This window comes from Apaloderma vittatum, unplaced genomic scaffold (assembly GCF_000703405.1).
Source record: "Apaloderma vittatum isolate BGI_N311 unplaced genomic scaffold, ASM70340v1 scaffold2925, whole genome shotgun sequence".
Classification (NCBI taxonomy): Eukaryota; Metazoa; Chordata; class Aves; order Trogoniformes; family Trogonidae; genus Apaloderma; species Apaloderma vittatum.
The window spans coordinates 26824-39978 of record NW_009718566.1 but is presented as its reverse complement, the minus strand read 5'-3'; the positions used below and the strand labels follow the sequence as shown (position 1 = coordinate 39978).

At 41.0% G+C, this 13155-nt stretch overlaps 1 protein-coding gene across 1 annotated transcript in view; it reads right to left on the bottom strand.

Annotated features, from left to right (window-relative positions):
- The window catches only part of LOC104274599 (kelch-like protein 29), a 40877-nt gene that overhangs the window by 20461 nt on the left and 7261 nt on the right, over positions 1 to 13155 (bottom strand). The window contains exon 2 of the mRNA XM_009870281.1: positions 4861 to 5060. Coding sequence (XP_009868583.1) covers positions 4861 to 5060 — 200 coding nt within the window. The remainder of the gene's footprint in view (positions 1 to 4860; positions 5061 to 13155) is intronic.

Sequence of the window (13155 nt, the reverse complement as noted above, 5' to 3'; positions counted from 1 at the left end):
CCCCACATCTCTTCAAACAAAACTCTCATCAGACTGCTTCTGCTGGAAAAGCTTGGGAATTTTTGCCTACACCCAGCTTGTGCCTTCATCACATTTAAAACCTGCACACTATCTATACGTGGCTTTTATTAAAATGGGATTATAACCTACTGTAGGGTTTTTTTTTTTTTTGTAATCTGGTATAAGGGTAGGAGTTTTGGTGTTGGTTTTTCTCTTTTATTTTTTCCCCCTAACTCTTTTCTTTTACAGATCCAGCAATCTTGAAACTAGGTTATCTCATTTTGAATCAGTTGATCGTACTGACTCCAAGGAGCCCATTTCCTCAAGCAAACTAGAGTAGTGGCACTGTTTGCTGTCAGTAGATTTTGTCATTCAAAGACTGCCCAGAGCAGGCTGAAAACTGGTAACTATGAAGCACAAAGCTCCCAAATTTTTTGCTCTTCCAGGTTCCTTGGTTCTATCTGCTGGCACAGTTCCATGTATGCATACAGCTAGGGGTAAAATCATCATCTAACCGAGCCCAAAACTCTCATCATCGCCTGGCAAACTCTCAAGTCAAAGACAAATCTGACATTGCTCCTTCTCACTAAGTAGCCATTTACTAGCACACAATGGAAAAGACTTCCAAGAATGAGTCTTCATCTCCAGTGGACTGGGTCTGCCTTTGTCAGGAGAGATACACCATCCCCAGCTGACTCTCTGGCATGGGACAGAAAAAACACTGGTCACGACTGGTTTCTTCAGATCTGGATAGGTTTTTCTACCTCTAACAGTGCCAGGGGACTGATGCAGCCTGGTACATCGGTGACCAAGCAGTTCTACCTTGTCCCTTTGAACTTTGCTCCTTTCTCTCCCCCAGAAACCACTTGGTGGGGCAGACCCAAATGATGTTATCCCAGTTACTCTGACTATAAAGGGAGCCTACATGACTACTTAGATATAGGCTTCTGGTAAATACCTAATGTAGTGCATCTCATCGATGTAGCCCATCCCCAGTGACAGCAATCTGGGGGCACTTCTGGATGCTGAAATGACAAAGACATGCAAGGACCAGTTCTACTCCATCTGCTCCTAAGCTGTTTTCCTTTGGGCACTGATCTCCTTACAATAATTGCTGGTTTTGCCATAGTGACACCAGACTTGTAACAACTCATTTTTCTGGAGTTTCACCTTGAGTCCATTCAGAAGACAGTTGCTCATTGCTAAGCTATTCCCAACTCTCAAGGACAGTTCATGAGTGGACTCCAAGGACATCAGGTTTAATCTAGTAGGTTCTCTCTGGTTTGAGACAGTGCTGGCTGGCATATTTGCTTCTATGCATGTCACAATATTGCAGATCAGCAGCCAGTATTCTCCACTTAAGTTAGATATGATTTGGGAACAGGATCCTGTGCAGAGTCATCATGAGATAATCAGCCAGGCAGACTGCTAGGACTACACTTCTGGGAGTGGGATGACTCCAGATAAAGTCAGAGATAGACGGTTTGTAGGAAGAATTACTCAGCAAGATTATGGTAACAGTAGGTGGAAACTCAATGGCTGATGTAAGCTCCTCCTCTGTGCATTAAGTACTGTATTTTCACTTAGAGATGCTTTCTAGATGATGACTTGGATATCACTAAAATTAGCACAAAATGTGCATTTCCTCCTTATACTCTATGTACATCCCGATGGGGATATTATTCCTGAGGTGTTCCTAATAGTGTCAAAAGCATGTGAAGATGGAAGACAGATGGCAGACTTTTGGATACATTCCTCATCTAAAAGATTTCATTTCCCCTTTGAGAGTGTTCCTCATTGCTCTGATCTCCAGATCCAGTTGATGCTCCAGTTTCTCCACTGCTGGGCAGAATGGTTGTCCAGCTGCTGCAAAAATTTTTCATCTTGGATAAACAAAACAGTACCCATAATACTTTCTCCTGAATTCATAAGGACCACAAAGGCTTCTTCTTCCCTCAGGTGGATATGCCTATTCATGCACATCTCACCATTTCTTGTTCAATTTTTCTCATAGCTTCCCCTCACACTCTCTGCAAACTTTGTGCCTTTTACCCAGGAGAATAAGAAAATCCAGAGTTCCTGCTCTTTCCTATTCTGCTCCATGAATCCATTAGATTCCACCAGCTTCTTCAGACTTACAGAAGAATACTTTCATTTATCGGCAGCAGGCTGAAGTACAAGCTCCGAATGTGTTCACTCCTGTGAACACACAAACCGTGATACTGATGAATCACCTGAAATCCGATTTGAGCCATGACTGTGATGACAGTGTAAAACAAGTAGGAAAATAAAATAAAATAAAATAAAATAAAATACAATACAATAAAAAATCCCCAAATCCTCAAGTATTCAGCCATATGGATAGAGGAGATACCTATGATGTCCTGAGCAGTTTGCAAACATTTGCCCAGTTATCATATGGTGCCTGCACGAACTTGTTGGCATCGTTGCATCAGTCGGCACAAAACTGTTGTCATTTCTCATGGTCTAGACAAAAGCAGAGAAGACAGCATGTGGGGGAGAGAGAACGTCGCTATAATTAGCCCAGTGAAGCTTGCTAGGAAATCTCCCATTGAAATGAAACGATTTTCCTGACACATTTGCAGCATGTTTGCACCAGAAAGTGCAAGCAGATTTGACATTCCTCTGCCCAGAGCTGCTGAGAGGCCCAGGACAGAGACACAAGAGCTGCCTGGACATCAAGCAGTCAGGATGCTGCTGGAGCTTTGTGGCTAAAAAGGATGACCTGAATTTCCCCTGAGATGTGCTGTGCTCAACAGACCTATTGATTTAGGGTTTTTACTTCTTTGGGCCTCTTTGGACTTCCCTCCACTTCTCTCACTATTTAGACATGGCCACTGATGGGCAAGAATCACTGTTTACACTCGTGAATCCTCCAGAGACCCTGGGAAAAACCCTGATTTTTACCACATTTCTGCTTTGTGGGGAGCAGAAGTGGCTGGGATGAAAAGAAAAAATACAGCCACAGAGAAGAAAAAGTGCTTTTCCCTTAACTTTCTAGATGGAAAATGCTCTGCTATCTCTGTGGAGCAATCCAGTCACAGCTATAAATAAAAATAAGCAATTACACTCCATGAATTCTCCAAATGAGAATACAAAATTCCAGCAACCCCCATATATCACTGAACTTACAACCAACTCTACTATTTCATACCATAACATGGTTCACTGATTTAAACTATTAACTATTGGGAAAGAGAAATCTCACATTGATTTAGTGAAATAAATGTATTTTGGTTTTGTGGTTGAATCTTTAGAGATAGCACAACTTAAACACATCTCCTGTTCCTGGAAAGACTGTAAGATCTCTAATCACTTCAAAAGGTGACGAAGGGAAGCTGGGGGAAAGCAATGCCAGAGCCAGAGCCCTCACTCAAGCTGCCCAACCAAGAGTGGATTGCCAAGCATAGGTTTCACCCCCATTATCAACTCATTTCGGAACAGACTTTTTTAAAAGTGACACGTAAAAAGTGGTAAAGAACAGAAGAATACAATACCACATATTCTTTACTGACGTCTGCATCGTACCAGCCTAGTCACACCACTCATCTTGCCAGAGTCAGCTTAGCAGTGAAAATTAACACAGCAGTAAACTAGATTCATCTGAGGTCTGTTTTTTTTTTTTAAAATTTATTTTTTAATGAGGGCAACGTTTTCTAAACTCTCATCTTCCACACTTTATAATTCTAGCTGTCAATTTTAAATGAGAACTGCCCAAGAAGAACCTATAGTTCATGTGGGTTGAAGGGGTGCAGAGAGAATGACATCTCTCATACCAAGTTCAGGGAGTATGAATAGAAATCAGATGTTCAAAAAATGTATTTGGAACTTGGAAACAGGAAGCAAATCATATAAGAACAAGCTCATGTTTTGTATTGATAATTTTGTGCTAATAATTTATATATTATTAATGGCTCATTAACTGATATTATAGCCATGCTAGTGAACAAGTAGTATGTGGTGAAGGCAGGAATTTAAACCGTGTTTTTCATTTGACGTCCAGTTCTGACTCCTCTAATGCCATGACAGAAATGGGGCTGGATGGTTCCAGTTCAGACCAGTAAAGCAAAGTTAACTGAGCAGGTCACTTTAGACTGCTGTGAAATAAGCTATATTGGAAAATATGCAGAAAATACAATGAGCAGGATGACACGGTGCTCCAGACAAGAGGAATGGGCTTCTCACGTGCACAGAGGCACTGGTGAGGATCTTGAACTGAACACTCTCACTGGGACAAACGCTCCCCACGCACGCAGGGCACACCAGCTACCAGGGGAGGATACGGCCACCTTTCATTCCCATCCACCACTCGTGATGACACACATCCATCAGACTGCAACTCCGTACGGAAGATCAAACCTCGTGAACATCCAATGTGGAGTAGTACAATCAGATCTGGCTTTACAAGAACGTTAGACATGTGAAAGATTTTCTCAGGGATACAAGAAAATTGCAGACCCTGCTCTTTCAGTGCTTGACCAAGCTGGCCTCGTGCAGCAGCAAACAGTTGCTGTGGCAGTAACAAGCGACCTGTGCGTCACAGCCCGGTACCTGTGCAGTCATCAGCCTCTGGGAAACAAAACGTCATCACAACAAGTACGAACCAAGATGTGAAAGCAGTTGTCACTCAAACAACAGGCTACACTTCTCCAGGAGATTATCTTCCACTGGCCACAGCGTCAGCATTTTAAATTTAACTCTCAACCCAAATAAATACTGTGTTCTATTTTATTACATTGAATTTTGGGCTTCCTAATTGTCTTTCAAGAGTTGTTAGAAGAAAGGCTTACAAACCTTAAAACGAGCTCTTAAAATCTCACTAGATGGAGTGATTCTTACCTAGAAACGAAACGCAGACTTTACAGAAAGTATGAAACTGGAACTTGCTGGCAGCTTCCAGTAGGGTTTTTGCATTCGCTGAATCTATGATCAAAGAACCTGTATAAACAAACTCCAGGAGTAATTCCAGGACATCCGCAGTCAGGTTGGACATGGCCAATTCCAGCTTCTCGCCGCTTCTGCTACTGTCTCGTGGTGACCTGGTAACAGCAGACAATTAAATTATGGACATTACACCATCCCCATTTTGCTGGCATTTACTGATTAGTGAGGGCTAGAAAATCGCTTTGCACCTCATTATATTTCTCCGTTATTTTTGTTTACAGAACTGAAGAATACGAGTTTTAAAACAATTGAACTTAAAAACTTTAACTGGATCTGAAAGAGAAGAGTCTTAAAGCAAGTCTTATGAAAAAACTGTTCATTGCTACTCTGCCTTTTCATGCAAAAACAGTTGCAAAAGAAAAGGAAAGGAAAGAAAGAAAAAGAAAAATGAATGAGCCAACATTAATGAAAATGAAGAATGGGATTAGCTTTCAAAGGGAAACAATACATTTTAACATCTTGGTTAACATCTCATCTTCTGCGCATAATGTAACTGTTAAGAAAAACATTTTCCAATTTCAAGAGAAAAGGTCATCTACTTTTTCAGGAATCCAGCACTGGAATAATTTTAAATGTCATGTGCATTGAAGGATACATTTAAAGACCTTTTCATAAAAAATAACAATAATAAATATTAATTTCTGTTTAGCTTGAACTTCTCAGTAGGTTATATTGAAGTATAGATATGATAGATATGATATGCATATACAGACACTCATATACAAAAACATATATATGCTTATTCTAAAAATCTATTGTTCCCTTTTAGGCACTAAAAAAAGGAAGCCCTTCATGGCAATTGCTTTGAAAACTGAATACAAGACAAGATAGACAGACAAAATGGTTAGAGCAAAGAAGGGAGAGGGGGGAAAACAACAACCAGCTCTGCCACAGGAAGCCAGCAGCCATCCTCTAGGAGTTTCATGACCGTGGCCTACGGTTTATCCCGCATGAAGCGCTGAACAATTTGGGGATCAAAGTATCTCCTGCATTTGAAGTGTGGATTAGTGCTTGTGAAATTATTGGACAAAAAGAAAATTATACTGAATTAAAGTAAGGGCCGAGTTCTTAATGCATAGTTGGCTGATGTGTCTGCAACACTAAAGGCAGGTTACACCTGAAAGACAAAAGTGATGATAAATTTGGTAACATCAAGGAGGGGAGGGGAAATCTGTTGGAGTAAGAAAATAAACTCTTTTAATGGTTAGGACCAGCCAGCACCTTCTCAAAGAAACATGAACTTCTCCTAGTCACTGAACAGTCAACGTCTGCTGGCTCCAATTCTGCTAGAGTACTTGCAAAAGCCATTGCACGATGGACACAAACCCGGCACACGAAGCTGCGTGACTTCTATGGACTGGCCAAAGCATCGCTACTCACAGGCAATGGCAGCTTTAAGCATGAGCAAGAGCGCTACCAACCTCTCGGATTCACAAAGCTGCCTAGAAAGGTGATGGTCAGACCTCTACTATCATAATGGTGGAAAAATAAACGACGTATGAGGTTCAGTTCTCTTCTTTCATGACACCCCACCCCACCCACACGAATAAACCCTAAAATCATTTGGGGAAATGGGTAAAATTTCCAGTGGATGCTTTGACACCGGTCTTCCACTGACTAGTCCTGTTCAAGTCAAAGGCACAGCTTTAATCCATACGAATTTTGCAGGATAAGAGCTTTCAACAGGTTTCATTTTTCAGCTAAAAGTATTTTGATGGTGCCACTACCATAATGGAGGACCACCTGGCTGTCCTGCATTTAATCTGCTTCTCTAAGGTAGTGAACAACAGTTACTCCCATTCACGAAAGGGAACTGAGGCACGGGGGAGACAAAATCACTTGCCTGAGATCATATAGAACACCACGGGCAAAGCAAGGAACTAAACCTCATTTTTCAGTTCTAAATATTGGACTATCCCTTTGTATGGGAACTCAGGTAGGTTAGATCATATTCCACAAGCAGATGGGTGAGAACATATACTGATCACAATAGCCGTGGTACCCCTACCTGCACAGACGTGTACACTACCCTGAATCCTTATGCTTTATCACACCTCAATACTCTTTCGGAACTCCTGCATATGGATTCAATTTTGCACTCAAGGAGGAAAACCTCAGGTGTTAAAACAGAAGAGCTGCCATTTGCTAGATCCTCAAGAGGATGTCACAAAATGGCATATATTTTTTTCCTTCTCACACTCACATCCCAGTAACACATCTCAGATCTGTTTTATCTCCAGTTGTGCACACATCTGGGGCTGCACCCTGAGCTCTCAAAATGCCTCCTGGCACTGATCTAATTCTTACCAAGTTGTTTCCAGAAGTGGTTTGTACCTGACAGTGAGTTCAAATTCACGTGAGCTGGTTAATAAGGGCATTGCCTAAAATTTAAGTGAGATTTGGAGGTACCCACAAGCGACAGAATTGGGCTCTGCACTGTAAGAAGCCTCACTGTAAGCAATTATTTATTTAGTGCCACTGATTGCACTGTGCTAGTGATGGCTGTGGGGACAACTGTATGTGACCCATGGGGAATTGCACGCTCTCACCCAGTGCAGAGACCAGGAGGCACGAAGAATGACATGACACACCCATGTTAGCAATGTTGCAAGCTGCTGTTTTTCAGAATAATTAAGTAATAATCTCCTTTTACTTTGTAATACACCAAGCAATAAACTGCTGCTGCAATTGATTAAATGCCAAAGAAAAGCTAAGGTGTTTAATCAATCATTAGAGCCACTTACGGCAAGTATAATACAAAGCTACAGAGATTATTGATATTGCACAATGAGCCAGAAATGGGACAGAAAGTTATCCCTGTTCTTTCCTCTGAGATGTGTTGTGCTGTTTTGCTTGTGCTTTCTGAGCAGCAAGCACCTTGGCTCCACGTTTAGCTGGACAAATGTTGAGCATAGGCTTGGTTCAGCCTGCACAGGGAAATCACAGCTACTCTGGTTTCCATGCTGGGGATCTGGCTTCGGACAGGCTGCAGAATGGACAGGGAATTGGTTTAAGCAGGTCCTAACTGATCAAAAATGACTGCTTGAAGGAAGAAAAGAAAATAATGTGGGGAAGCAGACTGATGTGCCTGAAGTGGGAAATTCCACAGATTTCTCCTGGAAACGATTTCACTGAATCAGGTTGTGGCATCTCCCTCCAAGCCTGACTAAAGCTTTCTGTGTTCCTTGTTTTCACACCTATTAGAATATCAATATGCTCTGTGCAGTTATACTTCATCTGCTTGGGACAGAGTCTTTGCTCAGCTACTCTAGAGCAAGTGCAGCGAAGTAGCTAAAGCTGCATTACAAGAATAGAATTTAGTCCTGTAAATGCATATGCGATGGACTGGGGAAAATCTGTATGAATGTATACAGCTGTGCCCCAAACAGCTTGTCCTGTGTCGCATCAGGAGGAGTTTTGTCAGCAGATGCAAACATGTAGAAACGTCTGCTCTCAGAAAAGCACCGACTTCTTGCCTGAAGAGCTGGGAAAAGACACAGCTCTGCCAGGTATATGCACTCCTGTTCCTCCACTCCCGGCACAAATACGGGATATTTTGGAGATGGAGAGTCTGCCTGCGTCATGTTTCAGGCTCGCTTGAAGCCAGGCAATGTACACTTATCGTCCGTGGACATCATTAAATGTGGCACATTCTGCTATTTGCCCTGCGAACTCTAAAGTTTAAACAGAATGATGTCATTTTATTGGCTTTGTAATCATTGCTCATATTATAAAGGTCACACATTTCACATTGTGGCAGAAAATCAATAGCTCTCCCAACAGCCTCTGGGGGAAAAAGTTTTGCTTCTGAAGAATAATATATAACAAACAATTTTAGTCCTTACTTTATCACGGCTGTAATCTTGCAGAATAGCTACAGTAAAAATCTGGCAAAAGCTGATATATAAACTCATTAAAATCGGGAAGTGATTTAGAACAGGACTTTTAAAAAGATTTATCTTGAGCTAAACAGCAAAGAGGTTTGTTTAGGTCTACATTTAAACAAGCTCCAAGAGCTCTTTAACAGCTTAATTTTACGGTAGCTATCGGGGAATTCTTTCGGATTTACAAATCATGCATTTCTCCAGCAAGGTGATAGAACTGAGCAACGTGCAGGCAGAACTGAACTCGCAGATAAGCAGGAAGCACAGATACACTCTGAATGTGTAAGAGGGGAGTTACTGAAAAATATTTTCCATTGTCTGGAATAAACAGGTCTAAGAAAATAAAGCCAAGGCATCTGAACGTACTCTGCCTACTTATCCTTCAACTTAATTACTTAAACTAGAGAAGACAAAGGCACAGGGAACCTTTTAGAGCAAAAGTTACAAAAAAATCCACTCTCAAACAACAAATAAAAATCGGTGTCCCTTTCTGTTAACAGTGATAGCAGGAAAAATAACCCTAAAACCTTATCTGCAATATTTAGGAGTGGAACTGACAAAAGAATAAGAAGAGAACTTTACATTTTTGGAATTAATTTGTCCTTGAAAATCATTTCCATACATGCAATATACACAGAGAAGAATCAGCACTAGTGTTTTCATCCTTAATAGCGATGCAATCAGCTTTCTGCATCTTGAGCTATGAATATGTGTATATCTATGCATTTTCCCTGCATTATTCGTATCAACACGCTCATGTAACAGAATGTCTGCATGATTCAGTTCAGAACAGTTAATAGTGAGCTGCCTTGATTTGCAAAGCCACATTCAGAGTAGCTGTGTAAGTGAAACCCTGCTAGCGCATCAATTTGTCAATTTACGGACAGCGCTACCGCCTCTAATTCAGGCTTCCCTCATGGTCTGGATATGCTGCCTTTAACCAGCTTGCAACATTATTTCAAGTGACTAATGGTTTGGCTACAGCCTCACTCAATTTTAGATCAAATACGAAAAGCTACCTATACCCAGTACAGATGCCAGCCTACTCTCTGTTTACAAGCTACAGTCACAAAGTCAAAACAAATTCTGGATGTTCAAAATGGAGCCATCTGCATGGAATAAACATGAAAAATGTGAAACATTTTATGTAAACGTACATTACTGCCTAGGAACAGTTGGTTCAGCTTCCTCCCAGGCTGCCTGGCTGGGAACAGGAGGACTGACAGAGTTTGTGACACCTATTTACATTCGAAGCCATATGACTCACTGTGCTGTAGACTCAAAGGTATGACGTACATTTAAGCTTTGTGCTCTAAAGAGGCACTGAAATAAATGATTACCTTTTAAAATAAAGACACATTCAGAATCGTCATTTGTCATTTTTGCCTGGACACATGGGACTTGGTGTGTGCCTTTTCCTTTCTGCCTTTCCAAGGTCCATCACTCCTGTGTGTGAACAGCGAACCTACCACCATTACCTGCTACTCCCGAGAGGAGACAACAGAGAAGAGTTAGCTCCATAATACAGCCTCCAGCCTCAGTTTTGCCCATTTTACACTCAGAATTTGAAAACTCAGGAATATGAAAACACATGGATTCTGGCAGTGTAATAAAAAAGTAAAATTGCTATCTTTGCTTACCTATTGCTCAGAGCCTCATAGAACTCAGGACTCTGAATATCCTCCACTAAAAGCACATTTCAGCTGATGGGAGGCTACTGCCAGCATGCAGGCAGGAACTTCGGCTCCACCCTGGACCGAGGCATCTGAAGCCTGTATTTTGGGATTGGTTCCTCCCTGCATAGATCAAAGCAAGAGTCTGTCCCACCGGCCAGCTGCCTGCCAGCCTCTGCACCTCACACCCTCCCAGGATCTGCCCCATCAGCTCGACATGCTGATCTTGCTGGCTTGCTCTCATAATTAGGAACACAAATGTTTACCCTACATTAATTGTGCTCCCATGCCACTACAGAAAAATATTTGCTGCCAAGACAGACAGGACAAAAAAATAAAATAATTTCAAATCAAACGGCTTTGTTCCCTGGACAGTGTTTTGGTCTGCAAAAAACAGGAAATCCAAGATTTTTATGCAAGATGAAGCACTTAAATGAAGAGAAGCTACTTTTTTCTCTCTCTCTGTCAAATTATTTTGATTACCAAAAGACTGGGACAGGCAGCTTGTCATGAGGCTTAAGAGTCTGTTATCTATGTGCTCATTAGAAACTCCTGCTCTATATAATTTAGACTGAACATCTTGTTTACTGTAGAGCATAATCCTTAAAGCGTTAAAACTCCAGGCGAAGAAATGTTGCTGCCTCTTAACTGTCCACTATTTGACTTTTCATCATCTTCAGAGTTATTAATGGTTCAAAATCCGCATGCCTATTTATCTTGGGAGAAGCAACAAAGAAATTTTGTTATATTATAACCAACTTTCAGCTATGGACAGAACCGGCAAGGCACTCTACATGGAAAGTCATTATTTTGTACTGAAGAGCTTGATTTATCATAACTACATGCTCATGAGATAGAAAGCATAGATGCCCAAACATACCAACATACATTTCTGTGACACACATACCAAGATGCATGTGCATACTGAGGTAACAGGTTATTTACTGAGTTACTCAAGTTTATGCAGCTGCAAGGTATTCAATCACGTAAACGATGACAGGAAGGGACATTTATGAGCAACATCATTGCTATATGTATGTCATAAGGCACTGAATGTTCTATTAAATAGGATTTTTTAAAAAACAAATTACACCCTAGCATCGCCTCTCCTTTGGAATTATTTTATCAGCTCAGAATGTATTAACTTGCAAATCTCTGCCTTCGTTATACTATCTTGTACATAAATATTATCTTTGAGCCTCAGCCACTATCCATCTGTCTCACGAGAGAAGAAAACATATACTGTTACGGTGCTATTGTATGATTACAGTAAAGAACTAGTAAATTCACAAGATTAAATAAATTACTCTGTTTAAACACAGGCTTGCAAATTTGTCATGAAAATTTACCTGACCAACAAATCCATTTGCTCACTTTTAACCAGGATGCAAATACTGTTCCTTGTTCCAGGCAGACAAAATTTGGCAAGTCTAGTGTAACTTATTAGGGTCAAACGCTGCCAGTTTGCACCTGCTCTATCAGGATAAAATCAGGAAAATTAATGGCTGCGAGCTCGGGCATGCACTAGCAGCTCCTGCTAATTCACCAGCACAGAAATGATCATTACAAACCAAGATGAGCAATGGGATTAACAGCAAATGCTTTTGTTCATGGACAACACGGCCAGAATGAAATAAAACAAACAAAAGAGCCACGTCTCCTATATATCCTTAACGCTATTCACCGACAGAATGCAATCTAACTGCTCAGTCAAGACTATTTCTAAAGGCGTGGGAGCAGCGGCAGCCTGTAACGCTATAGTGTCGGAGATCAGTCGGAGGCACAAATCTGCCTCCCTGCTGTGATTTAAGAAAGAAGATGACGAGTTTGAAGATTCTGGCTTAAATGATGAGCAAGTGAATGCAGAAGTGAATAGCAAGTGCCCTTGGAAGAACAGCATTTCATGACCCAGACTTTTGCTAGGGACTGAGAATAAACTGGGTCTCACAAGGTACTAGTGGAACAGTGAAAAAACTGGGCCAATTTATTAACAGCACGGGAGCTAATTTGTTTGCAAGTGTCTCCGGCAGCCTAATTCAGCAAATACAAGGCAAAAGAGCCTGGAGTGAGACCTAGTCTTTGTCATAGGTAAATAACAGATGAGAGCAGGTTTTGGTGGATTATATGGGAGGAAGACTAAAAATAAAATGACAGAATACAAAAATTATTCCCATCAAGCTTAAAGCTCACCCATTTAACCAACTACTGTCTGATTTGTTTTAATGATATTTATTACACCATCAAAAACCAGCTTAGCAGAGAGCTGGCATTATGCAGCTAATAAATCTGTTTCTTAGGAATGTAGTGAAATTTATACAAGTAATTATCTAGGTAAGTCTATCCAAGCCTCTTTCTCATCATTGAAAAGTCTAGAGGGAAAATAATAATAAAATAATGATGACCACAATTATTATTTATTGCTACTACTACGATTATGCTAGTGCCCAAAGATCCCAATCAGCATTTCAGTAATTAGAATTAATTCTGTCAGGCACTGGTTCTTTTTCACTCAGCTACAGGGTGTTGCAAATGCTTTTCTACAGTATACGTAGAGCCACCTTGCACTCTGGTGAAAGGTAACATACTGCATCTCCTGTGGCCACGGTGTATGAGAAAAAGGGCAAGTAGCTCTT